The sequence below is a fragment of the Rana temporaria genome, chromosome 7 (genome assembly GCF_905171775.1).
Source record: "Rana temporaria chromosome 7, aRanTem1.1, whole genome shotgun sequence".
Classification (NCBI taxonomy): Eukaryota; Metazoa; Chordata; class Amphibia; order Anura; family Ranidae; genus Rana; species Rana temporaria.
The window spans coordinates 4,615,072-4,641,966 of NC_053495.1; the positions used below are offsets into that span (position 1 = coordinate 4,615,072).

At 48.6% G+C, this 26,895-nt stretch overlaps 1 protein-coding gene across 1 annotated transcript; it reads left to right on the top strand.

The window, feature by feature from the left end:
• The first annotated feature begins 956 nt into the window (after positions 1-956).
• Positions 957-23,341, top strand: LOC120944952 (galectin-1-like). The gene is made up of 4 exons (XM_040358728.1): positions 957-1,007; positions 6,364-6,419; positions 18,043-18,214; positions 22,987-23,341. Exons 1-4 carry the CDS (start codon positions 996-998, stop codon positions 23,128-23,130), a joined length of 384 nt encoding a protein of 127 aa, XP_040214662.1. The 5' UTR covers positions 957-995; the 3' UTR covers positions 23,131-23,341.
• The last annotated feature ends 3,554 nt before the right edge of the window (positions 23,342-26,895 follow it).

The following is a 26,895-nucleotide window of genomic DNA, read 5'->3' on the forward strand; positions in this document are numbered from 1 at the left end:
GTAAGTCTCTTACGCCGTCGGATCTAAACTGCATGTTTTTTTTGACCGCTAGGTGGCGCTTCCGTCTAATTCCGCATCGAGTATGCAAATTAGCTAGATACGCGAATTCCCGAACGTACGCGCGGCCGACGCAGTAAAGTTACAAAGTTTACGTTAGGCTTTTCCTGGCGTATAGTTGCCCCTGCTATATGAGGCATAAGTGCGGCGTAACAATGTTAAGTATGGCCGTCGTTCCTGCATCAAATTTTGAAAATAGGGAAAATAGGGCTTTGCGTAAGTTACGTTCACGTCGATACCAATGAGGCTTTGCAGCGGATTTTCGAGCATGCGCACTGGGATTGTTTCACGAACGGCGCATGCGCCGTTAAAAAAAAACGTAAAAAACGCGGGGTCAAGACAAATTTAGATAAAACATGCCCCCAACATCCCCATTTGAATTAGGTGGCCTTACGCCGCAAACACATACGTTACGCCGCCGTAACTAAGGGTGCAAGTTCTTTCTGAATACAGAACTTGCGCCCAAAGTTAGAGCGGCGTAACCTATCGGAGATACGTTACGCCAGCAAAAAGATGCGCGCATCTTTCTGAATCTGGCCCTTTATCACTAATCACCTGATCAAGACCATTCACACATATTAATATTATGACTAAATAAGAAAAAGGTTTAAATTAGGGTTGCATCGATACCCCATTTTAAAGACTTTTTTTTCAAGAACTCGCAGTCGCAGATACCGATTACCGATAAAAAATGTTATTGTCATGTGTCAGTGGCACTAATATGGCCCTGGTGGTGACATACCAGTAGAGGGACGATGGATGACCCATGCTTAGTCACACCTCATCCACGTTTTATTTGTTTTCTGTAAGGAGCTGGAACAATTCCAAGTCCTGGGATGACTGGGCGGGGTCATGACTGGTTCCACCTTCAGCAGACCTCCTATATATTGAGGGGTAGAGGTGCACCTTTTCACAAATCTCTCTGATAAGGAAGCAGGATGGCAACTAAAGTGAGTATGAGCACCGATAGAAGCTGCAAAAGCTAAACAATTGGGTTCTGTGGGCTATAAGCAATGGTGGGTATAGTGCTACTGGAAGAGGGCAGTGGTGGGTATAGTGCTGCTGGGAGAGGGCAGTGGTGGGTAGGGGGTTGGAGGGTGTGGGCATAGGTTAGTATAGGGTTGCTGGCTGTTGGTAATGATGGGTATAGTGTTGCTCTGTGGCGGCAGTGGTAAACATAACATTGCTGGATGTGGGAATTGGGTGGTATAGTGCTATCGGGTGGGGACATTGGTGGGTATAGGATCGTTGGGTGTGGGTAGTGGTTGGAATAGTGTTGCTGGGTATTGTCAGTTGTTGTATAGGGTTGATAGGTGTTGGCAATGATGCATACAGTGCTGTTAGGTGTGGGTGGTGGTTGGTATAGTGTTGCTGGGTGAGGGCATAGGCTGGTATAAGATTAATGGGTTTAGGCAGTGGTGGGTATAGGGCTGCTGGGAGAAGGCAGTGGTAGTTACAGTGTTGCTAGATTTGAGTAGTGGTGGGTATAGTGTTGCTGGGTGTGAGTAGTGGTGAGTATAGTGTTGCTGGGTGTGGGTAGTGGTGGGTATAGTGTTGCTGGGTGTGAGTAGTGGTGGGTATAGTGTTGCTGGGTGTGAGTAGTGGTGGGTATAGTGTTGCTGGGTGTGGGTAGTGGTAAGTATAGTGTTGCTGGGTGTGGGTAGTGGTGAGTATAGTGTTGCTGGGTGTGGGTAGTGGTGGGTATAGTGTTGCTGGGTGTGAGTAGTGGTGAGTATAGTGTTGCTGGGTGTGGGTAGTGGTGGGTATAGTGTTGCTGGGTGTGGGTAGTGGTGGGTATAGTGTTGCTGGATGTGAGCAGTGGTGAGTATAGTGTTGCTGGGTGTGGGTAGTGGTGGGTATAGTGTTGCTGGGTGTGGGCAGTGGTGGGTATTGTGTTGCTGGGTGTGAATAGTGGTGGGTATAGTGTTGCTGGATGTGAGTAGTGGTGAGTATAGTGTTGCTGGGTGTGGGTAGTGGTGAGTATAGTGTTGCTGGGTGTGAGTAGTGGTCAGTATAGTGTTGCTGGGTGTGGGTAGTGGTAAGTATAGTGTTGCTGGATGTGAGGAGTGGTGGGTATTGTGTTGCTGGGTGTGAATAGTGGTGGGTATAGTGTTGCTGGATGTGAGTAGTGGTGAGTATAGTGTTGCTGGGTGTGGGTAGTGGTTGGTATAGTGTTGCTGGGTGTGGGTATTGGTGGGTATAGTGTTGCTGGGTGTGGGCAGTGGTGGGTATAGTGTTGCTGGGTGTGGGCAGTGGTGGGTATAGTGTTGCTGGGTGTGAGTAGTGGTGAGTATAGTGTTGCTGGGTGTGGGTAGTGGTGAGTATAGTGTTGCTGGGTGTGGGTAGTGGTAAGTATAGTGTTGCTGGGTGTGGGTAGTGGTGAGTATAGTGTTGCTGGATGTGAGTAGTGGTTGGTATAGTGTTGCTGGGTGTGGGTAGTGGTTGGTATAGTGTTGCGGGGTGTGGGTAGTGGTGAGTATATTGTTGCTGGATGTGAGTAGTGGTGGGTATAGTGTTGCTGGGTGTGGGTAGTGGTGAGTATAGAGTTGCTGGGTGTGGGTAGTGGTGGGTATAGTGTTGCTGGGTGTGGGTAGTGGTTGGTATAGTGTTGCGGGGTGTGGGTAGTGGTGAGTATATTGTTGCTGGATGTGAGCAGTGGTGGGTATAGTGTTGCTGGGTGTGGGTAGTGGTAAGTATGGAGTTGCTGGGTGTGGGTAGTGGTGGGTATAGTGTTGCTGGGTGTGGGTAGTGGTGAGTATAGTGTTGCTGGGTGTGGGTAGTGGTGGGTATAGTGTTGCTGGGTGTGGGTAGTGGTGGGTATAGTGTTGCTGGGTGTGGGTAGTGGTGGGTATAGTGTTGCGGGATGTGGGTAGTGGTGGGTATAGTGTTGCTGGGTGTGGGTTATGGTGAGTATAGTGTTGCAGGGTGTGAGCAGTGGTGGGTATAGTGTTGCTGGGTGTGGGTAGTGGTGAGTATAGTGTTGCTGGGTGTGTGGGTGGTGGTAGGTATAGTGTTGCTGGGTGTGGGTAGTGGTGAGTATAGTGTTGCTGGGTGTGGGCAGTGGTGGGTATAGTGTTGCTGGGTGTGGGTTGTGGTTGGTATAGTGTTGCTGGGTGTGGGAAGTGGTGAGTATAGTGTTGCTGGGTGTGTGGGTAGTGGTGGGTATAGTGTTGTTTGGTGTGGGTAGTGGTGAGTATAGTGTTTCTGGGTGTGGGTAGTGGTGGGTATAGTGTTGCTGGGTGTGGGTAGTGGTTGGTATAGTGTTGCTGGGTGTGGGTAGTGGTGGGTATAGTGTTGCTGGGTGTGGGCAGTGGTGGGTATAGTGTTGCTGGGTGTGGGTAGTGGTGAGTATAGTGTTGCTGGGTGTGGGTAGTGGTGGGTATAGTGTTGCTGGGTGTGGGTAGTGGTGGGTATAGTGTTGCTGGGTGTGGGCAGTGGTGGGTATAGTGTTGCTGGGTGTGGGTAGTGGTGGGTATAGTGTTGCTGGGTGTGGGCAGTGGTGGGTATAGTGTTGCTGGGTGTGAGTAGTGGTGGGTATAGTGTTTCTGGGTGTGGGTAGTGGTGGGTATAGTGTTGCTGGGTGTGGGCAGTGGTGGGTATAGTGTTGCTGGGTGTGAGTAGTGGTGGGTATAGTGTTGCTGGGTGTGGGTAGTGGTGAGTATAGTGTTGCTGGGTGTGGGCAGTGGTGAGTATAGTGTTGCTGGGTGTGAGTAGTGGTGAGTATAGTGTTGCTGGGTGTGGGTAGTGGTGAGTATAGTGTTGCTGGGTGTGGGTAGTGGTGGTTATGCTGTTGGGTGTGGGCATTAGAGGGTATAGGGTTTCCTGATTTTGGCAGTGGTTGGTATAGTGGTGCTAGGTGTGATCATTGAATAGTATAGTGTTGCTGGGTGTGGGTAGTGCAAAAATCCCTCCCTCTTTATTATACAGGGTGTAATAATCCCCCCCCCCCTCTATTATACAGGGTGTAATAATCATCTCCCCCTCTACAGGGGCGTCCGCTGAAATTTTTTCAGGGGGGGGGGCGCTTCCGCCGTGGCGATACACAGTCACATTTAACCCTTTGTTCAAACGCTAGCAGGGGTTAAAAGCACCCTGCTAGCGGCCAAATAGCGAAGCTAAAACAATGGTAAAGCGGCGCTTTACCGATAACGCGGCCAGCTGGCAGTGTGAAATTGCTCTTGAGATAATTCAGCTTCACTCCATGCCCATATAAATATAGCCTAGAGAATGTACAGACCCCCCTTCAGCACAAATGGACCACCCTTCAGCACAGACCCCCCATTCTGCACAAACCCCTCCATTCAGCACACATGGACCCCCTTCAGCACAGCCCCCCCATTCAACACAGACCCCCCTTCAGCACAGATGGACCCCCATTCAGCACAAACCCCCCCCTTCAGCACAGATGGACCTCCCCTCCCCCATCCCATTCAGTACCTCAGATCAGCCATCAGCACGGCATGGGCACAGCAGGTTCCCTCCCCCTGTGTACACATAAACACTGGAGGGGAGGCGGCTTCACTCTGCTCGCTGTGTCTGTTTGACATCCGGACCGGGACTGCTCAGACAGCCCACAGCCGCGAGACTCTTCAACACCTCGATTTTCCAGGGGGGGGTCAATTGCCCCCCTTTGCCCTATGGAGCGGACACTCATGCCCCTCTATTATACAGGGTGTAATAATCCCCCCTCTCTATTATACAGGATGTAATAATCCCCCCTCTCTCTATTATACAGGGTGTAATAATCATCTCCCCCTCTATTATACAGGGTGTAATAATCCCCCCCCTCTCTATTATACAGGGTGTAATAATCATCTCCCCCTCTACACAGGGCCGGCCTTTGGGGTGTGCGGGCTGTGCGCCCGCACAGGGCACCATGGGAACAGGGGCGGCATGCATAGGGTTGCCACTTGCCACCTGTTTTGACACATGTGCCCGGGTACACATTCCACTGTTCTGTGGCTTGTAGCAGCCGGATCTCTGTCCTTGGCCAATACATCTAGACGGGCGGCGCACATGATCCTGTACTCTGCGCTGCCCCCCTCTCCTCTGTGTCAGCCCCCCTCTCCTCTGTGTCAGCCCCCCTCTACTCTGTGTCACCCCCCTCCCCTCTGTGTCACCCCTCCCTCCTCTGTGTCACCCCCCTCCTGTGTCTGTGAGCTTCTAACAAGATACATCCCTGGGAATTACAGACCAGTTAGCCTAACATCAATAGGATGTAAGCTCTTGGAGGGGATGATAAGGGACTATATACAAGATTTTAGTAATGGGAACGGTATAACCCCCCCTTCCTCTGTGTCACCCCCCTTCCTCTGTGTCACCCCCCCTCCTCTGAATCACCCCCCTCTGCTCTGTCTCACGCCCCCTCCTCTGTGTCACCCCCCCTCCTCTGTATCACCCCCCTCCTCTGTATCACCCCCTCCTCTGTGTCCACCCCCCCTCCTCTGTGTCACCCCCCTCTCCTCTGTGTCAGCTTACCCCCTTCCTCACTCTCTCACTTAGCCCCTCGCTCACCTCCTCTCTCCCACCCACCACTCTTTCTCTAATCCCCACTCTCTCTCTCATCCTCACCCCCACCAACTCACCCCACCCCCCTCTCTCTAAAATGCTGGGCCTTGTAGTCCACCAATACCTTCTATAGTAAAATGCTGGACCTTGTAGTCCACCAATGGATATAGTAAAATGCACCAATGCTGTAGTGTCAGTGTGTAGCGGTCAGTGTGTGTATTTTGTAGCGGTCAGTGTGTAGCGGTCTGGGGGGGCGCCACAGGATTAGCTCGCACAGGGCACCTGAATACCTAAGGCCGGCCCTGATTATACAGGGTGTAATAATCCCCCCTCTCTATTATACAGGGTGTAATAATCCCCCCCCCTCTCTATTATACAGGGTGTAATAATCACCCCCCCTCTCTATTATACAGGGTGTAATAATCCTCCCCCCCTATTATACAGGGTGTAATACCCCCCCCTATTATACAGGGTCTAATAATCCCCCCTCTCTATTATACAGGGTGTAATAACCCCCCCCCCTCTCTATTATACAGGGTGTAATAATCACCCCCCCTCTCTATTATACAGGGTGTAATAATCACCCCCCCTCTCTATTATACAGGGTGTAATAATTCTCCCCCCCCCTATTATACAGGGTGTAATACCCCCCCCCCCTATTATACAGGGTATAATAATCCCCCCCCCTCTTTATTATACAGGGTGTAATAATCCCCCCCTCTCTATTATACAGGGTGTAATAATCACCCCCCCCCCCCCTATACAGGGTGTAATAATTCTCTCCTTTCTCTCATACAGATTAGACTCGGTTCCCAGGTGGAGGTGGAGGGCTTCATCCCACATGGCTGTAAAAGGTAGGTGAAGATTTTCTCCTCGGCTACTTATTACAAAAGTAGTAAAGTGCACTCTGTGTACATCCTACTGACCCCCCGCTGGGAATTTGGGGTCCCTGATATAATACCGGACCTCAGATTACACACATTACTGGTAGGGCCGGAGTACATTACATTAGTTTTTTTTATAAATATTATGGTTCAGCAATTTTTTTCAGGCACTTTTTTCCCGGGGACCTCAAAGCACTTTATCTAGAGAATAAGCTTAGACATGCATGATCTCTTTCTCTCCTCTTAGACCCCACTAACCTGTGTAGATGCAGGCTCTGTGGAGAATTTCATCCTCAATATTTACAGTAGAAAGCACTTCATCACTATCACATACCTAGTTAGAGATCGAAACACCCCTGGAATGGCAACTGGGAGTGAAAGGGCACAAAATAGCAAATCCTTCTCCATCCCCCAGCAGTGACTCAGCAGCTCAGCTTATTTTTCCAGCATTCCCCCCCCCCCCCCCCTGCAGTGACTCGGCAGTCTCAGCAGCAGCTCAGCTCACCTTACTTTGCCTCTGACTTGGCTCACCCTTCTCTCCATCAGCTAGCAGTGACTCAGAAGATCATCTCCCCCTGTTCCCTGTCCCAGAAGTGACTCAGCTCATCTCCCCCTGCTCCTTCTCTCAACAGTTGCTCAGCTCACCCTGCTCCCTTTACCAGCAATGAGTCAGCAGCTCAGCTCCCCCTGCATCTTCTCCCAGCAGTGACTCAGTTCACCCTGCTCCCTCTCCCAGCAATTGCTAAGCTCACCCTGCTCCCTCTCCCAGCAATTGCTTAGCTCACCCTGCTCCCTCTCCCATCAATTGCTTAGCTCACCCTGCTCCCTCTCCCAGCAATTGCTTAGCTCACCCTGCTCCCTTACCCAGCAATTCCTTAGCTCACCCTGCTCCCTCTCCCAGCAATTGCTTAGCTCACCCTGCTCCCTTACCCAGCAATTGCTTAGCTCACCCTGCTCCCTCTCACAGCAATTGCTTAGCTCACCCTGCTCCCTCTCCCAACAATTGCTTAGCTCTCCCTGCTCACTCTCCCAGCAATTGCTTGGCTCACCCTGCTCCCTCTCACAGCAATTGCTTGGCTCACCTTGCTCCCTCTTCCAGCAATTGCTTAGCTCACCCTGCTCCCTTACCCAGCAATTGCTTAGCTCACCCTGCTCCCTCTCCCAGCAATTGCTTAGCTCACCCTGCTCCCTTACCCAGCAATTGCTTAGCTCACCCTGCTCCCTCTCACAGCAATTGCTTAGCTCACCCTGCTCCCTCTCACAGCAATTGCTTGGCTCACCCTGCTCCCTCTCCCAACAATTGCTTAGCTCTCCCTGCTCACTCTCCCAACAATTGCTTGGCTCACCCTGCTCCCTCTCACAGCAATTGCTTGGCTCACCTTGCTCCCTCTTCCAGCAATTGCTTAGCTCGCCCTGCTCCCTCTCCCAGCAATTGCTTAGCTCACCCTGCTCCCTCTCCCAGCAATTGCTTAGTGTGACGGTATTAGAATGATATCCCCGTCAAAGTCTTCCCTTCTCCCCATAAAGAAAATCACCCCAATATTCCACGAGGAGGGATATTCCTGGAATCACCCAATAAGCCACACATGGGTCAGCGCTTACTGCTGGAACAAGACAGATTTTAATGGTATAACACAGAGCTTATATGTAATTTACAAACTGTTACAATGACAAATCTCCGCCCCCTCACACAGTGGGGGCTCCCATACAGATGATTAGGCAGACACGACGGAGCCGACCCTGACGACATTTCTTTAGATAATGACATCAGTGACATTAATTACTAGTTCAAACCGAATACATTATCTAGACAGCTTGGCCCCGTGGATAGAAGGGATAATTACCACAATGAAGCAATCAGAATAATTAACATGAGCCCCTTCTAATCACAGTAAACAGTAACCACAGGGCTTCTTCACACACACACAATAGATCAATTAACCCTTTGAAATAGGGAGCTGGCTGAGGAAGGGTCATTAACATTTCAATAGTCTGTTAGAGGAGTGAGTCACACCTGAAATCACCTTCTAACACAGCATTAACCAAGCAGGGAGAATTTAAACTGAAGTATCCTTCACAATGGCCCCCCTTTTTCTCCCTGCTCCGGCAACCCGGTTGGACCTTCCCTGGTCCAGTAGGATTGACGGGTTCAGAGCTTTTAGTCCAAGGTTAACTCTGTTTGGCGTGACTGACCTCCCTTGGCAACTGCTTCAGACTCAGGTATGCCACCGGGTCATCAGATCACACGCCGGTCAGTCCCCAAGTCTTTGTGCGATCTGCAGAATCACCAGAAGTCAGTGTGAAGACGGCGAATGGGTCTGTGCGCCGCCATCTAGGTGTCCCGCTATGGGAGGGGGCAGGTTATGGCTCTGAAGTGACAATCACAGGAGATTCATAAAAAGAAAAAGTTATATTTGTTGAAATGCTGTAGCACTGGTGCTCAGAGTTCGGGGGGGGGGTCAGCCACCCCCTGCTCCCTCCGCAGCCGCTGGTTCTCCTCTTTGAGCTTCTCCAGCTCCCTCTCCAGTTCATGTAGCCTGGGGGGGTCAGCCTGCTGTGACCTCAGGTGGTTGTTCTCCTCCTCCATGCTGCTTAGGCACTCCTCCAGCTCCATGTACTCACGGATCAGCTCCTGCTTGCTCATGTCCTGCAGGCTTTCCACGTGGTCCTTCATAATCAGGAACTGGGTGGTGGTGTAAGGGGCCACCGGTGGGCCCTTGGCGAACATCTCGGCCCGCATCTGGGACGCCCACTGCGACTCCCTCTCCTCCAGTCGCTTCTTTTCCTCCCAGGTCAGCTTGTTATACGGCTTCCAGGACCTCTTCTTCTTGGAGGGTGGCCGGCGGTGCCTCTTTCTGTCCAGCTCCCTCCAGGGCCCCTCCGGCTCATGGCTGTCGCCCATGACCAGCTGACAATGGTGTTCCCTGTTGTCCGTAATAACAGATTGTACCATGAGGGCTTCGTAAAGGGTGCCCAATGGTTCTTCCGGACCCAGCTCCTGGGGATCCCAAGCCGAGTCTACACAATGGGCTGCTGCTGGTGGGCGGTACCCAGGTTGAGACCAATTTGACCTGGTGTTGTCATTCATGGGGCAATTTTGCTTGAAGTGACTCAGCTGTTTGCACCGGAAGCAGCGTTGTTCGCTGTCCTCCTGGCGTGGATAGCGAGGGCTAGATGTCACCGGTCTGTTAGGAGGTTGGTATCTATCGGCTGGTGGGTGTGAGGGCGCCGTTGGTCGTGGAGGTTGTACCCGTGGTGTGACCTGGTTTGTCTTGCGAGTATCCGCATATTCATCCGCTAACTCCGCGGCCTCTGGTAGAGTCATGGGCCTGCAATCTCTCACCCAATCTTTGACATCTGTCTGGATGTGATTGTAAAATTGCTCCAGGAGCATTAGTTGCAAAATGTCCTCTGCAGTGGTGGCCTGGCTGCTGTTAACCCAGTTATAAGCCGACAGGGATAACTGGCATGCCCATTCCGCGTAAGAGTCTTTCGTGGTTTTGCGTGAGTCCCGGAACTTCTGTCGGTGGGACTCTGGGGTTACTGCATAACGAGCCAGGAGCACTTCTTTAACCCGGGCGTAGCTATGGATATCCTGATCTGGCACGGTCCGGAAAGCATCAGAAGCTTTGCCTGACAGTTTGCCTGACAATATTGCAACCCACTCTCCTCTAGCTATTCGGTGCAGGTTACATTGTCGCTCAAAATCTGCCAGGTAGTTATCAATCTCACAGTCTTTTTCATCAAAAGCTTTAAAAGCGCTAAACGGAATCTTCCTTGTGTCTGCTGTGCTGTACTCACTGTTTGGAGAATGTGCGGCTGCTTGTTGGACTGCTGACAGTTTTAACTGTAGTTCTGCGTCTCTTATTTGTTTATCCTTCTGTAGTTCTGCGTCTCTTATTTGTTTAGCCTCCTGTAGCTCCGCGTCTCTTATTTGTTTAGCCTCCTGTAGTTCTGCGTCTCTTATTTGTTTAGCCTCCTCCGCTAACAGGTCCATCACTTTCAGCACCACATCCGCCGTTGAGTTCGGACCGAACCATGCTAGCTTCTCTCTCATTAGCTTGTTGGCTGGCGATTCCTCTTCCTAAATCACTGGTGTCTCCATCTCTTGTACTGCTGGCGTTGCTGCAACCAAGTTCTCCTGGTCTAGCTCCATTAATTCTGCTATGATGCCCCGCTTGGTTTTGTTGCTAGCAATCCTTCCACGACTTCCAGTAGTTCTTCCAGTGTCTTCTTGGAATCCGGGTGTAAAGGAGAGTAGAAGGGAAAATCCCGCTGCCAACCAATTGTGACGGTATTAGAATGATATCCCCGTCAAAGTCTTCCCTTCTCCCCATAAAGAAAATCACCCCAATATTCCACGAGGAGGGATATTCCTGGAATCACCCAATAAGCCACACATGGGTCACGCTTACTGCTGGAACAAGACAGATTTTAATGGTATAACACAGAGCTTATATGTAATTTACAAACTGTTACAATGACAAATCTCCGCCCCCTCACACAGTGGGGGCTCCCATACAGATGATTAGGCAGACACGACGGAGCCGACCCTGACGACATTTCTTTAGATAATGACATCAGTGACGTTAATTACTAGTTCAAACCGAATACATTATCTAGACAGCTTGGCCCCGTGGATAGAAGGGATAATTACCACAATGAAGCAATCAGAATAATTAACATGAGCCCCTTCTAATCACAGTAAACAGTAACCACAGGGCTTCTTCACACACACAATAGATCAATTAACCCTTTGAAATAGGGAGCTGGCTGAGCAAGGGTCATTAACATATCAATAGTCTGTTAGAGGAGTGAGTCACACCTGAAATCACCTTCTAACACAGCATTAACCAAGCAGGGAGAATTTAAACTGAAGCATCCTTCACACTTAGCTCACCCTGCTCCCTCTCCCAACAATTGCTTAGCTCACCCTGCTCCCTTACCCAGCAATTGCTTAGCTCACCCTGCTCACTCTCCCAGTAATTGCTTAGCTCACCCTGCTCCCTCTCCCAGCAATTTCTTAGCTCACCCTGCTCCCTCTCACAGCAATTGCTTGGCTCACCCTGCTCCCTCTCCCAACAATTGCTTAGCTCTCCCTGCTCACTCTCCCAGTAATTGCTTAGCTCGCCCTGCTCCCTCTCACAGCAAGTGCTTAGATCACCCTGCTCCCTCTCACAGCAATTGCTAAGCTCACCCTGCTCCCTCCTCTCCCAGCAATTGCTTAGATCATCCTGATCACTTTCCCAGCAATTTCTTAGCTCACCCTGCCTCCTCTCCCAGCAATTGCTTAGCTCACCCTGCTCCCTCTCCCAGCAGCAGCCCAACTTACCCTGCTGCCTTTCCCAGAAGTTGCTAAGGTTATTGCTCTCTCAAAAAATGGTGACTCAGCAGCTCAGATCACTCTTCTCCCTCTCTTAGTAGTAGGATGGGAGAGCAAGGAGCTGAGACCAGACTTGAATGGCTTCATTGTTTCTCTTGAGAACTTTCAGGATGAATTGTTCCACAGTGACTACAACTACAAATGTCAGTGAGGGATAGGGTGACCACATTTCCAAACTACCATTCAGGGACACCCTCCCTTCCCAAAAATCAGCTTGTGGTGTAACGAATCACAACACAGTGATTGGACGCAAGAGTCAGGATTTATTATTTCTCCAATCACAAGCAGGGGGCGGGATTGTGCTCCTCCAGCCATTCCCGGCCGGCCAGGACAAGTACTGTCAGTGAGTAAAGCAGTGATGTGGCAGCCTTATGTGTCAGTTTCATTCCGGGACACTGTATTGTCCTGGAATAAAGGTGCCCCGGGACAGACCTGCAAAATGCGGGACTGTCCCGGGCAATCTGGGACACGTGGTCACCCTAGCTGAGGGATGGTCTAAAACAAGGGTGCCCAACCAGTGGCCCGGGGGCCACACGTGGCTCGCGACCTCCTGTTTTGGGATGGCGGGTCAGCAAGCCCAGATCGTGGGTTGTTGACCCTCTACCCCAGAGCATCAGTGTTGTGAATGAAGCTGCCGATAGAGGAAGCAAGTGGCTGCAGAGGGGACAGAGCCGCATAAGCTGCTGCTTCCTGTATAGCGCCACCTACTGTCACAGGTGGAGTGATACCAAATGCACTCTGCCAGGGATAGCAAAAGCCAGTTATACTAGAATGGAAGCCTGTTATTAAAGGTAAGTATGGTCCTAAAATCACAATGTATATATGGACGTATCTGCGGGTTACCTGCACTGTGCCATAGACTTCTGTTATTAGCTGCAGGTTTGGTGCACTCTCAGAAAGTGCACTACACCTGCAGGATATATTATAAGTCTATGTCAAAGTGCAGCTAACCTGCAGGAAAGCCACAGGTGCACTGCGCTGAACCCAGGGTGTGGGTAAACACCAGAACATCAGTGTGAAAGCGGTCTTAGGCCCTTTCACACTATGGCCTCGTACACACAATAGGATAGCCAGAGGACAACGGTCTAAAGGACTGTTTTAATTGTTCAAAACCGATCGTGTGTAGGCCCCATAGGTTATTTAACCTTCGGTTAAAAAAATAGGAACTTGCTTTAAAATTTAACCCGCGCGTGCTCAGAATCAAGTCGACGCATACTTGGAAGCATTGAACCTCTTTTTTTTTTTTCAGCACGTCGTCGTGTTTTACGTCACTGCGTTCTGACACGATCGTTTTTTTAACTGATGGTGTGTATGCACGACGGACGACATCAGTCAGATTCATCCGTTAACCTAAGACAACGGTCCTTCAGACCGTTGTCCTCTGGTTAACCTATCGTGTGTACGAGGCCCATCAGTTCAACCCAATCGGACCCTCCATTCACCTCTATCGAGCGGCAGAAGTATCTGTCCCCTTCCGTCTGGGCAGATTGGATGGTCCATAGAGTAAAGTGGGCTGTGTCCGTGTTTGCTCTACATATGCAGTGTGGACATGGGCCTGTCATCCTCTTGCTCCGCTCCTTGTGGCCCCGCGACTGGTTGCCAAGTTTCTTAAGTGGCCCTCGCTCTTCAAAAGGTTGGGCACCCCTGGTCTAAAAGCTCAATTACAGCTTGTTAAGAATATGTAAGTAGCTGTTTGTCCATGTCCAGGGCAGGCTACAGGATCACTTTCGGTATTTTGTGGTAGGGGGACGTGGATTACCAGGACCCCATTTGTTTAGAAATGTTTTTCTAGCAAACTATTATAGTTTTAGGGCTCTAAAAATATTAGCTGGTATAATCTATATGTAGCACCTGGTTACTTCTAGGGTAACCGGTGCTATTGAAATTTAGGGGTAATCAGAGTGTAAGTGACTCTGATTCCAATTGTAACCAATTGTTTAGGGTCTCTGTCTCGGCTTTGCTGTGCTGTGGGCTTATTCTGTTGCACTGGGGTGTTCTTCCCACCCGGTGCTGCATGTGGCAGCAGTGGAGTCAGGGTTTGGGTGCTTTTTCCCAGCAGCCAATCAGGAGGGTTTGGCCTCGCTGGGCATGCTGGGAGAGGGTACTTTTGAGGCAGACGCCATTTTGTGGGGTCTTCTTCCGGTGTGGCACCCACCTTTAGGGAGGCCTCCTCACAGCGCTCCGGCGTTATGGCCTACCTGGCCGGGGTGTGCGTACTATGCAGTGTTCCTGGTTTCGGGCCTAAGATGGTCCGGAGCAATTGAGCAGGATGAAGACCCAGTGGTCGACTGCAGGGCCGTCTTTACCGCAGGGCAAATGGGGAAGGTGCCCTGGGCCCTGTCACTGTTGGGGGCCCAAAGCAAACCCCTTTGAAAAAAAAAAAAAAAAAAATTTTTTATTTTTTTTATTTTTTTTTTAGGGGTCCGGAGGGGCCCGGAGGCCCCTAGGGCCCCAGATGGCAACCCCCCTTTTTTTTATTTATTTTTAAATTTAAAAAAATATTTATTTTTTATTTTTTTTTAAATAAAAAAAAATATTTTTTTTAATATATTTTTATTTTTTATTAAAGGGACAATTTTTTTTAGGGGTCCCCAAGGGCCCGGAGGCCCCCAGGGCCCCAGATGGCAACCCCCCTTTTTTATTTATTTTTAAATAAAACATTTTTTTTTTTAATATATATATTTTTTTTTTAGAGGTTTGGGGGTCCCCAGGGGCCCGTAGTTGTTTTATATATTTCTTTTATATATATATATATATATATATATATATATATATATATATATATATATATATTATAAATGTTATTATTATTATTATTATTATTAAAGGACCCAGAGGTCCCCAGGGCCCTGGATGGCTACACCCCTTTTTTTATATATATTTTTCTTTATTTCTTTCTTTATTTCTTTTTTTTATAAAGGGCCCCCGCTTCTAAATTCGCGGCAGCCCCCCCCTGCTTCTCAATTTCAGGCGGCGGCACCCCCCATCCCGGTTCTCTGCTCCAGGGGGCCCATGCCTGAAGCTGTGTAAGTGGCCCTATAATTCCTGATGGCGGCCCTGCCGCCCGTTAAGGGTGCATTCACACCACGATTTTATCATCCTACTTGTTCTCACGATTCTTAGGTTTGAAATCGTACAAATCTGTATGGCAAAACGTATCCATTCACTTCCATTCATTAATGTAGGTCCCCAAGTGAATCAGATTTGATCCGCATCAGATTTGATACGATTTAAAATCGCATCAAAAATCGTGTTTGACCACGATTTTTGGTCCTGATTTGAAATCGTATTAAAATCGTGTCCGATTTGTTTTATATTGTGGTCAATCTAAATCGTAATAAATCGGATGACTGTGCGTTTTTATCCGATAAATCGTACCCGATTTTTTATTACGCATGCGCACTAGACACTGGAACGAGCTAGAAACTTCAAGAATCTTCTTTTTCCCAGAAAGCACTTCTCTACATAATACTTTATGGCCATTGCCAGACATTATTTAAAATCAGGATCCGATTTTTTAGTGAAAATCGGATGGAAAATTTAGCTGTGCGATTTATGAATCCGATTTAAAAAATACATTTTGACATACGATTACATACGATTTTGTCATATACGATTCCATTCGATTTAACGGTCCGATTATCGGATGTAAAAATCGTGATGTGAACCTAGCCTTAGCCCCTGTGCTGCCCACAAATCAGGCTGAAAATCATCAGCGGCACGCAGCCAGTGACAGTACTGCTTCCCTTCCCAGTGTTTTAAAATGTACAGCACCCCTGGCTTCCCTTTAGACGTGCACTTCTCCATTCCTGCCACTGGGTGCTGCTTGTATATAAAAGTGAATTAGAATGTGATTTTATAACATCCCCAGTTTGCTCTTCCCGAGGCTGACTTCTTCATGTCCTGCTCCTCAAGGTATGTCACTGTTTGCTAATCTGTATTGTAAATAGAAGTTTTCTGTAGAGTGTGCCCAAAGTCTTTATAATATTTGATGATTCACTGCAGGTCTGGTCAGTGTTTTAAAAAGTTCCTCTATTTTACACATGGCATGGCATGGGGTCACAGCACCGTCTGTCCATTCTGCTTTAGCACCATGGGACCCCATGCCATGTGTAAAATAGAGGAACTCTTTAAATCACAGACCAGACCTGCAGTCCAGGCTGAGTAAAGCCTCAGAGCACATGGCATTACTGTCTGTATTTAACTGCTTGATGGGCTTATTTTGGGCCTGGCTGGTTCACATGTATGTGTTTTGGCAGCCCACATTTGCGCAGGCACAGCAGCCCATTCATTTGAATTTGCCGCCATGCCTGTGTTTCCTGCAAAGAAAAGCGCATGCCTCATGTAATAGGCTGCGCACACGGCACGCCTATGCCCATCAAGCACTGAAATACAGCACTGTCTGTCCATTCTGCTGTCTGCTGTGACTTATCTGCAGTTCCCGCACTGTCAAACTTGCTGCATTTTTAGACGTTTAGGTCACGCTTTTAAAAACACAGTGCGTTTGTGTGTGCAAGAACTGCAGGTAAGTAGCATGGGGCAAAAGCAGAATGGATTTCAAGGCAACTGTATTTTTAAAATGCTGAATGCACCTTTTTTCTGCAGGAAATAAAGGCATGGCAGCCCATTCAAATCAATGGGCTGCTGTACCTGCACAAATGAAGACCGCCAAAACATACATGTGAACCAGCCAGGCCCAAAAAAAGCTGGAGGGGGGCCCAAAAAAAATGTTTGCCCAGGGCCCAAACCATATTAAAGACGGCCCTGGTCGACTGGGTTCCCACTTCAAAGATCCCATGCAAGTTTAGCTGTTCGATGGGGAGTCCATCTAAGGAGCGCCAATGAGAGGCTGGCGGTCCAACAGGATTCTGACGAACCATCGGGGATCAAGGTGACCGGACACTGAAGGATTGACTCCTTTCAGTCGGTATCTGTGGCGACGTTAAGGAAAAAGGTTCAGTTCTGACATTTATCTAAAAGGGCCTGTGGCAGAGACTTCGTTCTGAGGAGATTCGAGGGTGTTCCGGCTGCTAGGTCAGTGAGAGAGGCCTATCCGGACACGCTAAACCCACTCGGGCAGGAGTGGTGTAAGAAAAGCTGCTATGCAGTGCCGGCCCAAGACATTGTGCTGCCTGGGACCAAGAATGAAATGCTGCCCCCCCCAGAAAAAAAATTACGCCAACCAAAAGGCCCCCACATTCATTATTTTATATCATGATAACTAAACACGTCATGGCTCTATACATGTATAAAGGAGTATAAAGAGGACCTGTCATGGCTCTATACATGTATAAAGGAGTATAAAGAGGACCTGTCATGGCTCTATACATGTAAAGGAATATAAAGAGGACCTGTCATGGCTCTATACATGCATATAGGCGTATAAAAGGACCTGCCATGGCTCTATTCATGCATATAGGCGTATAAAAGGACCTGCCATGGCTCTATACATGTATCCAGGAGTATAAAGGGACCTGTGAATTGCCGGCGTCCACAATGTCTTTTGCGCAAACTAATCAATGTACGCTAATTGTGTTTTTTTTTTTTTTGGTACCAAAAATATGTAGAAGAATACATATTGGCCTAAACTGAAGAAAATAGTTTATTTTTCTAAATTTTGGGGATATTTATTATAGCAAAAAGTTAAAAAATATATATATATTTATAGCACAAAAAATATGCTGCCCCCCTAAAAGTGCTGCCTGGTACCCATGGTACCACCCGGTCCCATCATAGGGTCAGCCCTGCTGCTATGCATAGGAACAGGACTGTTCAAGTACTAAGCCTGAATCTGCGGTTCTTCTTTTTTCACCTCTATCCCATTCATCACCTGTTAACCGTTTTTACCCGGCTGGGTAATAAAGTGCACATAATAAGACATTCATTTGTGGACATTCCTTTACTGCTGCTGCGTACATCCTTCACCCCTAGACGTACGGAAAGAGCCATGAGGTAGAACTGCCATCCCAATCTATAACCAGCGGCTCCTTCGGTGGTGAGCGCTACATATATATATACTTTTTTTTTTTTTATTATTATTTCTGTTTATTGAGATTTTAGAAAATGTAAATATAATTTTGTTTCGTGAATTATCATTAATAGTGGCAAAAGTCCCTCTGATACCCGTGGGAGGACCCCATGGTGAGTGACTCCACTATTATATCCAACAAGGTCGGCTGAGAAGAATAATTGCTGTTTCTGTCTTTCTAGGTTTTTCATAAACATGGGAAAAGATTCTAATAATAAAGTGATACACTTCGACGTTCGATTTGATTATCTTGCAGACCAGCGCAAGATAGTCTTGAACTCAATGAAGGACGGTGTCCGTGGAAGCGAGCAGAGGGAGGGCTTCTTCCCTTTCCAGGAGGGATCAGACACCAAGGTACGTCTACACTGGGAGGGGGCGGGACAAATGTTGGATGGGCCAATGTGACATCACTTTTCATATTGGACCCATTGGGGGGGGGGGGGGGGTTAATTTACGAAAACTGGAGAGTGCAAAATCCGGTACAGCTCTGCATGGGAGACAATCGGCTTCTAACTCCAGCTTGTTTAACCGCTTGGGACCCGCGCTATAGTCTAATGCCGGCTACAGCGCGGAACCCAAAATCCAAGTGGACGTCAATTGACGTCCGCCCCTTTGCGCGTTCCCCGCGCACGCTCCAGAGCGCGCAGCGGGGAAACTCTGTGTTGGCCGTGTCCCTTGGCCAATTACAGATCGCCGCGAACGGCCAATCAGAGTGGCCGTTTGCCATGCGATCTGTGCGGCCAATGAGAGATGATCTCATATGTAAACATATGAGATCATCTCTCATTGGCCGTTTTACACAGAGACAGCGGTGCTGTCAGGGGAGAGGAGACCGATCTGTGTCCCTTGTACATAGGGACTAAGATCGGTCACCCCCCCAGTCACCCCCCCTCCACCTACAGTTAGAACACAATGCAGGGAATACATTTAACCCCTTCCTCACCCCCTAGTGTTAACCCCTTCAACGCCAGTCACATTTATACTGTAATTAGTGCATATTTATAGCACTGATCGCAGTATAAATGTGAATGGCGCCAAAAATGTGTCAAAAGTGTCCGCCATAACGTCGCAGTCCCAATAAAAATCGCAGATCGCCGCCATTTCTAGTAAAAAAAATAAATAATAAAAAATAATTCTGTCCCCTATTTTGTAGGCGCTATAACGTTTGCGCAAACCAGTCGCTTATTGCGATTTTTTTTATTTTTTTACCAAAAATATGTAGAAGAATACGTATCGGCCTAAACTGAGGAAAAAAAATGTGTTTTTTTTTTTTTTTAAATTGGGATATTTATTATAGCAACAAGTAAAAAATATTGTATTTTTTTTAAAATTGTCGCTTTTTTTTGTTTATAGCGCAAAAAATAAAAACCGCAGAGGCGATCAAATACCACCAAAAGAAAGCTCTATTTGTGGGGAAAAAAGGACATCAATTTTGTTTGGGAGCCACGTCGCACGACCGCGCAATTGTTAGTTAAAGCGACGCAGTGCCGGAAGCTGAAATTTCACCTGGGCAGGATGGGGGTATATGTGCCCAGTAAGCAAGTGGTTAACCACTTGCCGACTGCACGCCGTCATTTCACGACGGCAGAATGGTGTCAGGAACCATGAATCGGACCGAGACAGAAGTACAGTACAATCACACTTGTTTATCCACTGCAATACCGGGGGGCACTCACGCACCTTCCTGCCCAGGCCAATTTTCAGCGCTGTCGCAATTTGAATGACAATTGCGCGGTCATGCTACCCAAATGAAATTTGTATCATTTTGTTCCTACAAATAGAGCGTTCTTTTGGTGGTATTTGATCACCTCTGCGATTTTTATTTTTTTGCGGAACAACTAAAAAAAGACTGAAAATTTTGAAAAAAAAATAGTTTTTATTTTTTTCTGTTAATTTTTTTGTAAATAAGTACGTTTTCTTCTTTAATTACGGGCATAGATATGGCTGCACTGATGGGCACTGATAAGGTGGCACTGATGGGCACTGATGAGGTGGCACCAATGAGGTGGTACTGATGAGGTGGCACTGATGAGCACTGATAGGCGGTGCTGGTATGAGGCACTGATGGGCACTCATAGGCGGCACTGATGGGCATTTATGGGTGGGACTGATAGGTGGCACAGATGGGCACTCATGGACACTGAGGGGTGGCACTGATACTGATTGTGGCATTGCTGGGCATCACTTTTTTTTATGTTGTGCCCATGTTGCCAGTCAGTGCCCATTTGTGGGCACTGATTGGCATCTATTGCGAAGATTTTTTAACATGTGGATGGCCATGGGGTACATGCCTGGCCATCCACATGTTGCCCCCTTCCCTGGTGGTCCTGGTAGCTTCCCTGGTGGTCCAGTGTGGGCATCCGGGGGGGGGGGGGCTACGCTGATAAACAATCAGCGTATACCCCCCCTGTCAGGAAAGCCGCCGATCGGCTCTCCTCTACTCGCGTCTGTCAGACTCGAGTGAGGAAGAGCCGATCAAAGGCTCTTCCTGTTTACATCGTGATCAGCCGTGATTGGACAAGGCTGATCACGTCGTAAATTCTGATCGTCTGTATGCAATTCCGATGCACAAAAATCCTACGCATGCTCGGAATCAATTTGACGCGTGCTTGGAATCATTGAACTTCATTTTTCAGTGTTGTCACCACATTCTTGGCGATCGGAATTTCCAACATGACTGTGTGTATGTAAGACAAGTTTGAGCCAACGTGTCCAATCGCGTGTACGCGGCATAAGGCTCAATCTGGGGAGTAGTGGAGAGGGGGGGGGGGCTGTTCAGGAATTGAAGTTTATCACCATCATGCTACACCTCTGTTATGGGGAGACCAATGTGGGTGCTGGGGGTAGTATATTGGAAAGGGTCCAATGTGTGTGCCAGCTGCCAGGGGGGAGAAGTACAAAGGAGCTACCAATGTGCGTGATGGGGAGGAATACAGGGGAAACCAGTGTGTGATTGGGGGGGGGGTACAGGGAATGGATATTACTGCTGATGGGTGCTTAGTTTATCTACATTTCTCTCTGGGAGCAGAATTCCTCAGATGCTAAAAGTGAGAAGGCTTAATTCTATATGGGGGTAGAATAGCTGACCCAGAATAATTGTATCTTCATTTACCCCAAGTCAGTCATAGTAGATGGGACCCCTCTCAAAGACACATATGAATTGGGGCCGTGGCTGGGACAGTGGCAGATGGGACCCTTATCAGGACAGGCGTGTATTGGGGCCCCTGTCACAGTATTATTGAAAATAACAACTGAGAGAGTCATAACATTCCTATTGGTATACACACATCAAATGTTAAGCTCAGCCCCCTTTTACAATAAGCCCTGCCCCCTAGGATTCACTGCCCAATGCCAGAGCCTCAGTGCATGGTGAGCATGTGGTATGTGGGTGGTAGGAGTAGGATAATGGAAAGGCTGCCGTATGACATAAGAACAAATTGTGTCAGCCGGTAGATACTAGGAGCCCTTCCTCCTTAGCGTGGTGACGTCACTGCGCGTCCTTCCAGACGCGTTTCGTTATCAATAGGACGTTATCAATGCCGTATGACATGCCAGCTACATTTCTTAACCTTTGTGCCCCCAGAGGAACCCTTGAAAAGTGTTCTGGTACCAATTTATTGGTAGTTGGTGGAATAAAATGCCCCTTACATTGGTGGCCAGTAGTAAGAATGTCCCACTCACAGTGGTGGTCAAAATTCCACTCTTAGGCCTCGTACACACGATAGGTTAACCAGAGGACAAGGGTCTGATGGACCGTTTTCATCGGTCAAAACCGATCGTGTGTGGGCCCCATAGGTTATTTAACCATCGGTTAAAAAAAAAAGCCAACTTGCTTTAAAATTAACCGATGGATTCCTAACTGATAGGTCAAAACCGATCGTTAGTAGGCACGACCATCGGTTAAAAATCCACGCATGCTCAGAATCAAGTCGACGCATGCTTGGAAGCATTGAACTTCGTTTTTTTTAGCACGTCGTCGTGTTTTACGTCACCGCGTTCTGACACGATCGGTTATTTGACCTTTGGTGTGTGGGCGTGACGGACCATCAGTCAGCTTCATCGGTTAACCTATGACAACGGTCCTTCAGACCGTTGTCCTCTGGTTAACCTATTGGGTGTACGAGGCTTTACAGTCAGCGAAAAATATCATTGGTGATCATGAAGCCGACCCCACCAAGTGGTGTTGGGCCCCAGAATGAGCAGGAACCATCCAATGGGAGGTTAATCAGCCACAGCTCAACGGATCCCTAGAAACCTCAGTAGGAACCCCCGGGTGAGAATGGCCGGCATAGAGGGATCACAAACTGGCCACAAGCTATTAAACCAGTCATTGTTCTAGGTGACGAAATACAGAGACCGTCACTAAAACATTCCGGCACAGAAGGCGTCGTATCTTGGCGCCTGATTCAAAGAGTAAGATACGCCAACATTTCTCTAAGATACGACCAGCGTAAGTCTCCTACGCCGTCGTATCTTAACTGCATATTTATGCTGGCCGCTAGGGGCGTGTACGCTGATTTACGCCTAGAAATATGTAAATCAGCTAGATACACCTATTCACGAACGTACGCCCGGCCGACGCAGTACAGATACGCCGTTTACGTTAGGCTTTTTCCCGGCGTAAAGTTACCCCTGCTCTATGAGGCGTACCAATGTTTGGTATGGAGGTCGGAACAGCATCAAATTTTTCACGTTTTACGTCGTTTGCGTAAGTCGTTCGCGAATAGGGCTGGGCGTCATTTACGTTCACGTCGAAAGCATTGGCTTTTTGCGGGTAAATTTGGAGCATGCGCACTGGGATACTTTCACGGACGGCGCATGCGCCGTTCGTAAAAAGCGTCATTTACGTGGGGTCACAATAAATTTACATATCACACGCCCACATCTTCCACATTTGAATTAGGCGGGCTTACGCCGGCCTATTTACGCTACGCCGCCGCAACTTTTGCTTTGTGAATACTGCATATGCCTGTCAAAGTTGCGGAGGCGTAGCGTAAATAGGATACGTTACGCCCGCACAAAGATGCGCGCTCCTACGTGAATCTGGCCCTTTGTCTCTTCAGCCAACACTCATTGACTTTTTATAGTCCAGCAAGCTGACGCCGTGCCGCCTCTTTTCTTTACAGGTTTCCTTCACGTTTGAGAACGACAAGATCATCATACAATTACCTTCTGGAAATCCTCTCTCATTTCCAATCCGCTTTCCCATAACGGATATCACATTCGTATCTGTGGTAGAACTCGAGACCAAGTCCATCACACTGAAATGAAGAATCCCGCAACAGAGGAGCCGCCCGTCCCACGTGTCCCTATCCGGGATCTGAGAAATGGCCATAGAGGACAGAGAAGAATTTATTCATCCTCTTTTGTAACCCCCCCCGAAATCCAATGAGTTCTATTGTGTCTGATCAAACCAATCAATTTATTATTTAGTGCTAATGAATTTGTATTAAAATCAAATAAATAGAAAATTAACCAGCACAATATGTTGTCTCACTTATGCACTCAAATAGCCAGATTCAGAGAGACTTAGGCTGGCGTATCAGTCAGCCTAAGTCTGAATGTGCGCCCGCGCTAATTTAAGTGTATTCTGGTAACCAGATACGCTTAAATTAGGCTCAGATACGGGCGGCGTAATAGGTAGATTCAGAAAGAGTTAGGCCGGCTTATCAGTAGAGTATCAGTAGATACGCCGACCTAACTCAGAATCTGCGCCGACCTAAGTTTAAGTGTATTCTCAAACAGAGATACGCTTAAACATATCTAAGATACGACGGCTTGCGCCGTCCTATCTTAGGTTGCAATATTGAGGCTGGCCGCTAGGTGGCGCTTCCATTGCGGTTGGCGTAGAATATGTAAATCAGTAGATACGCCGATTCACGAACGTACGCCCGGCCGCCGCAGTACAGATACGCCGTTTACGTAACGCATTATCAGGCCTAAAGTTATTAGATCTAATAGATGGAATAGTAATGGTAAAGTATGGCCGTCGTTCCCGCGTCGAAATTTGAAAATTTTACGACGTTTGCGTAAGTCGTCGGTGAATAGGGATTTACGTCATTTACATCCACGTCAAAATCAATAGGGGCGTACTTAGCTGCAATGCACACTGGGATATGTACACGGCCGTTCCAAAAAAACGTCAATCACGTCAGGTCAACCCAAAATAGCATAAAACACGCCCCCTCAGCCTATTTTGAATTAGGCCCGCTTACGCCCACCACATATACGCTACGCCGCCGTAACTTAGCAGGCAAACTGATGGGCTGCGCTGTTGGGCACTGAGAGGTGGCACTGATGGGTGGCACTGAAGGGCATTGATAGGTGGCACTGATAGGTGGCAGTGATGGGCACTGATGGGTGGCAGTGATGGGCACTGATCAGCACTGGTAGGTGAGACTAATAGGCAGCACTGCTAGGTGGCACTGACTGGCACCACTGGTGGGCAATGATAGGTGTGCACTGGCAGGTGGCACTGGTAGGGGGCACTGGCAGGCGGTACTGGTGGGCACTGATGAGGCAGATGTGCCTCCTCCACTGGGGACCGATGTCCCTTACACAAGAGCCGGTGAAAACGATGACCAAGCTTTGTTTACATCACATGATCAGCTATCATTGGCTGACAGCTGATCACGTGGCAAGGGGCTGGGACCGGACCCTTACTCGGATCTGCGAGCACCCCAACTTACATTTCACAATATAAGCCGAGTTTACTGTTAAAAATAACTGTGAAAAGCAAAACTCCGGGTGGGTGTATAAAGATGTCCGCTTGCCGACTTCTAACCCTAGGTTTACTGCGGAGGAGTGCGGGTGTATCAAAATGGCCGTAATGCAACATCACTTTGGTTGCATATTCTGATGGGTAGCAGCTTTCTGACATCATCTCTCCCCGCCCGCCCTCACTCTGGGACACAGCCACTGGCAAGTGACAATTCACATTCGGTGGCAGGGGATGTGGCAAGTGACATTTGGTGGCAGGGGATGTGGCAAGTGACATGGCAAGTGACAATCTGCATCTCGTGGTAGGCAACAATAGCAATCGACAAGTTCAGGGCTCCCAATGATTCTGCACTATGGTGAGTTGAACTATTACATTTTTTATTACAATGTACCGTATATACTCCGAGTTTTTCAGAACATTTTTTTTTAACTGAAAATGCCCCCCTTCGGGATATACTCGAGTCAGCTTTTTGCTCCTGATCTCCCGGACTTTAAGGACCTGGTACTGGCTGGCCATAGGTCCCCTGGACCCCAACTCTTCCTCTACAAGTGTGCAAAGTTTGTTGGCCCGGGAGACCTACGGCCGCGGAGCACCGATTTTTCAAACCCGGGCACCCCTACTATAGACTCCCATGTTAAATGGTAATTTCTCCGGTAACTTTGGGGGCCTGGTTCCGGCCGATCTTGGTCCCCTGGACCCGGAACTTGGCACACATGTAGCTCCATTTCTCCTCTACAAGTGTGCAAAGTTTTTTGTCCGGGGGACCTACGGCCGGGGATCACCAATTTTTCAAACCCGAGAACCCCCTACCATAGACTCCCATGTTAAATGGCCATTTCTCTGTTGAATTTGGGGACCCGGTTCCGGCTGGTCCTAGGTCCTCTGGACCTGGAACTTGGCACACATGTAGCCCCATTTCTCCTATACAAGTGTGCAAAGTTTGTTGTCTGGGGGACCTACGGCTGGAGAGCACTGATTTTTCAAAGCCGGACACCCCGTCCTCAGTCTAGTCATGGACACAGTGAGGCATGGGCACAGGGAGGCATGGACACAGTGGGACATGGACACAGTGGGACATGGACACAGGGAGGCATGGGCACAGTGGGACATGGACACAGTGGGACATGGACACAGTGGGGCATGGGCACAGTGAGGCATGGGCACAGTGGGGCATGGGCACAGTGAGGCATGGACACAGTGGGACATGGACACAGTGAGGCATGGACACAGTGGGGCATGGACACAGTGAGGCATGGACACAGTGGGGCATGGACACAGTGGGGCATGGACACAGTGAGGCATGGGCACAGTAGGGGCATGGACACAGTGAGGCATGGACACAGTGGGGCATGGACACAGTGGGGCATGGGCACAGTGGGGCATGGGCACAGTGGGGCATGGACACAGTGGGACATGGACACAGTGAGGCATGGACACAGTGGGGCATGGACACAGTGGGGCATGGACACAGTGAGGCATGGGCACAGTGGGGCATGGACACAGTGGGGCATGGACACAGTGGGACATGGACACAGTGAGGCATGGACACAGTGAGGCATGGACACAGTGGGGCATGGACACAGTGGGGCATGGACACAGTGGGGCATGGGCACAGTGGGGCATGGACACAGTGAGGCATGGGCACAGTGAGGCATGGGCACAGTGAGGCATGCAGATGGACACCCTAGGCTTATACTCGATTCAATAAGTTTTCCCATTTTTTTGTGGTAAAATTAGGTGTCTTGGCTTATACTCGAGTATATACGGTAATAATAGAAATAATGCGTTTCAATCATCCTGACACCATATCAAACATGGCGCCGTGATTATTGAAGCGCCAACACCAGCCATTGCCCTGACAAACTGCCCGCAAAATTTTCTGCCAGTGCCCCTCCCAAGACTAGACTCTGGATCCACCCCTGGCTTATAGGTAGGCATTTATTAAGGGCGTTGGAAAACTTCAGCTGTTCAGAATGAGGCAATTAAGGCCTCTATAAGTAATCCAGAGGATTACCACTGATTGCTACATCCTGAGGCTTTGTGAGTAAGGAGAGCAGTAGCTGAAAGTCTTCTGAGGAGGTGAGGAGGTGATTGATTTTTCTGTGTGATAAAAATCAAAAAGAGACTATTGTTTTTCTGCTGTATGACCAGCAGTGTCTGCCCAGCACTAGGCTGTGCCAGACTCCCTAGATAGGTGTCACGGAACCATGAACCAGACGTACAACAAGAGATAAGTGAAAATAAGAAGGCTTTATTGAAAATCAAGCTGTAAAGCAAAAGTCCAAACGGATGGTTAAACAGAGTCTTGCGAAGC

Coding starts and splice junctions, on each gene's coding strand:
- LOC120944952 (XM_040358728.1), top strand. Junction 6,420..18,042: donor ATCCCACATGGCTGTAAAAG/GTAGGTGAAGAT, acceptor CTGTCTTTCTAG/GTTTTTCATAAACATGGGAA. Junction 18,215..22,986: donor AGGAGGGATCAGACACCAAG/GTACGTCTACAC, acceptor TTTTCTTTACAG/GTTTCCTTCACGTTTGAGAA.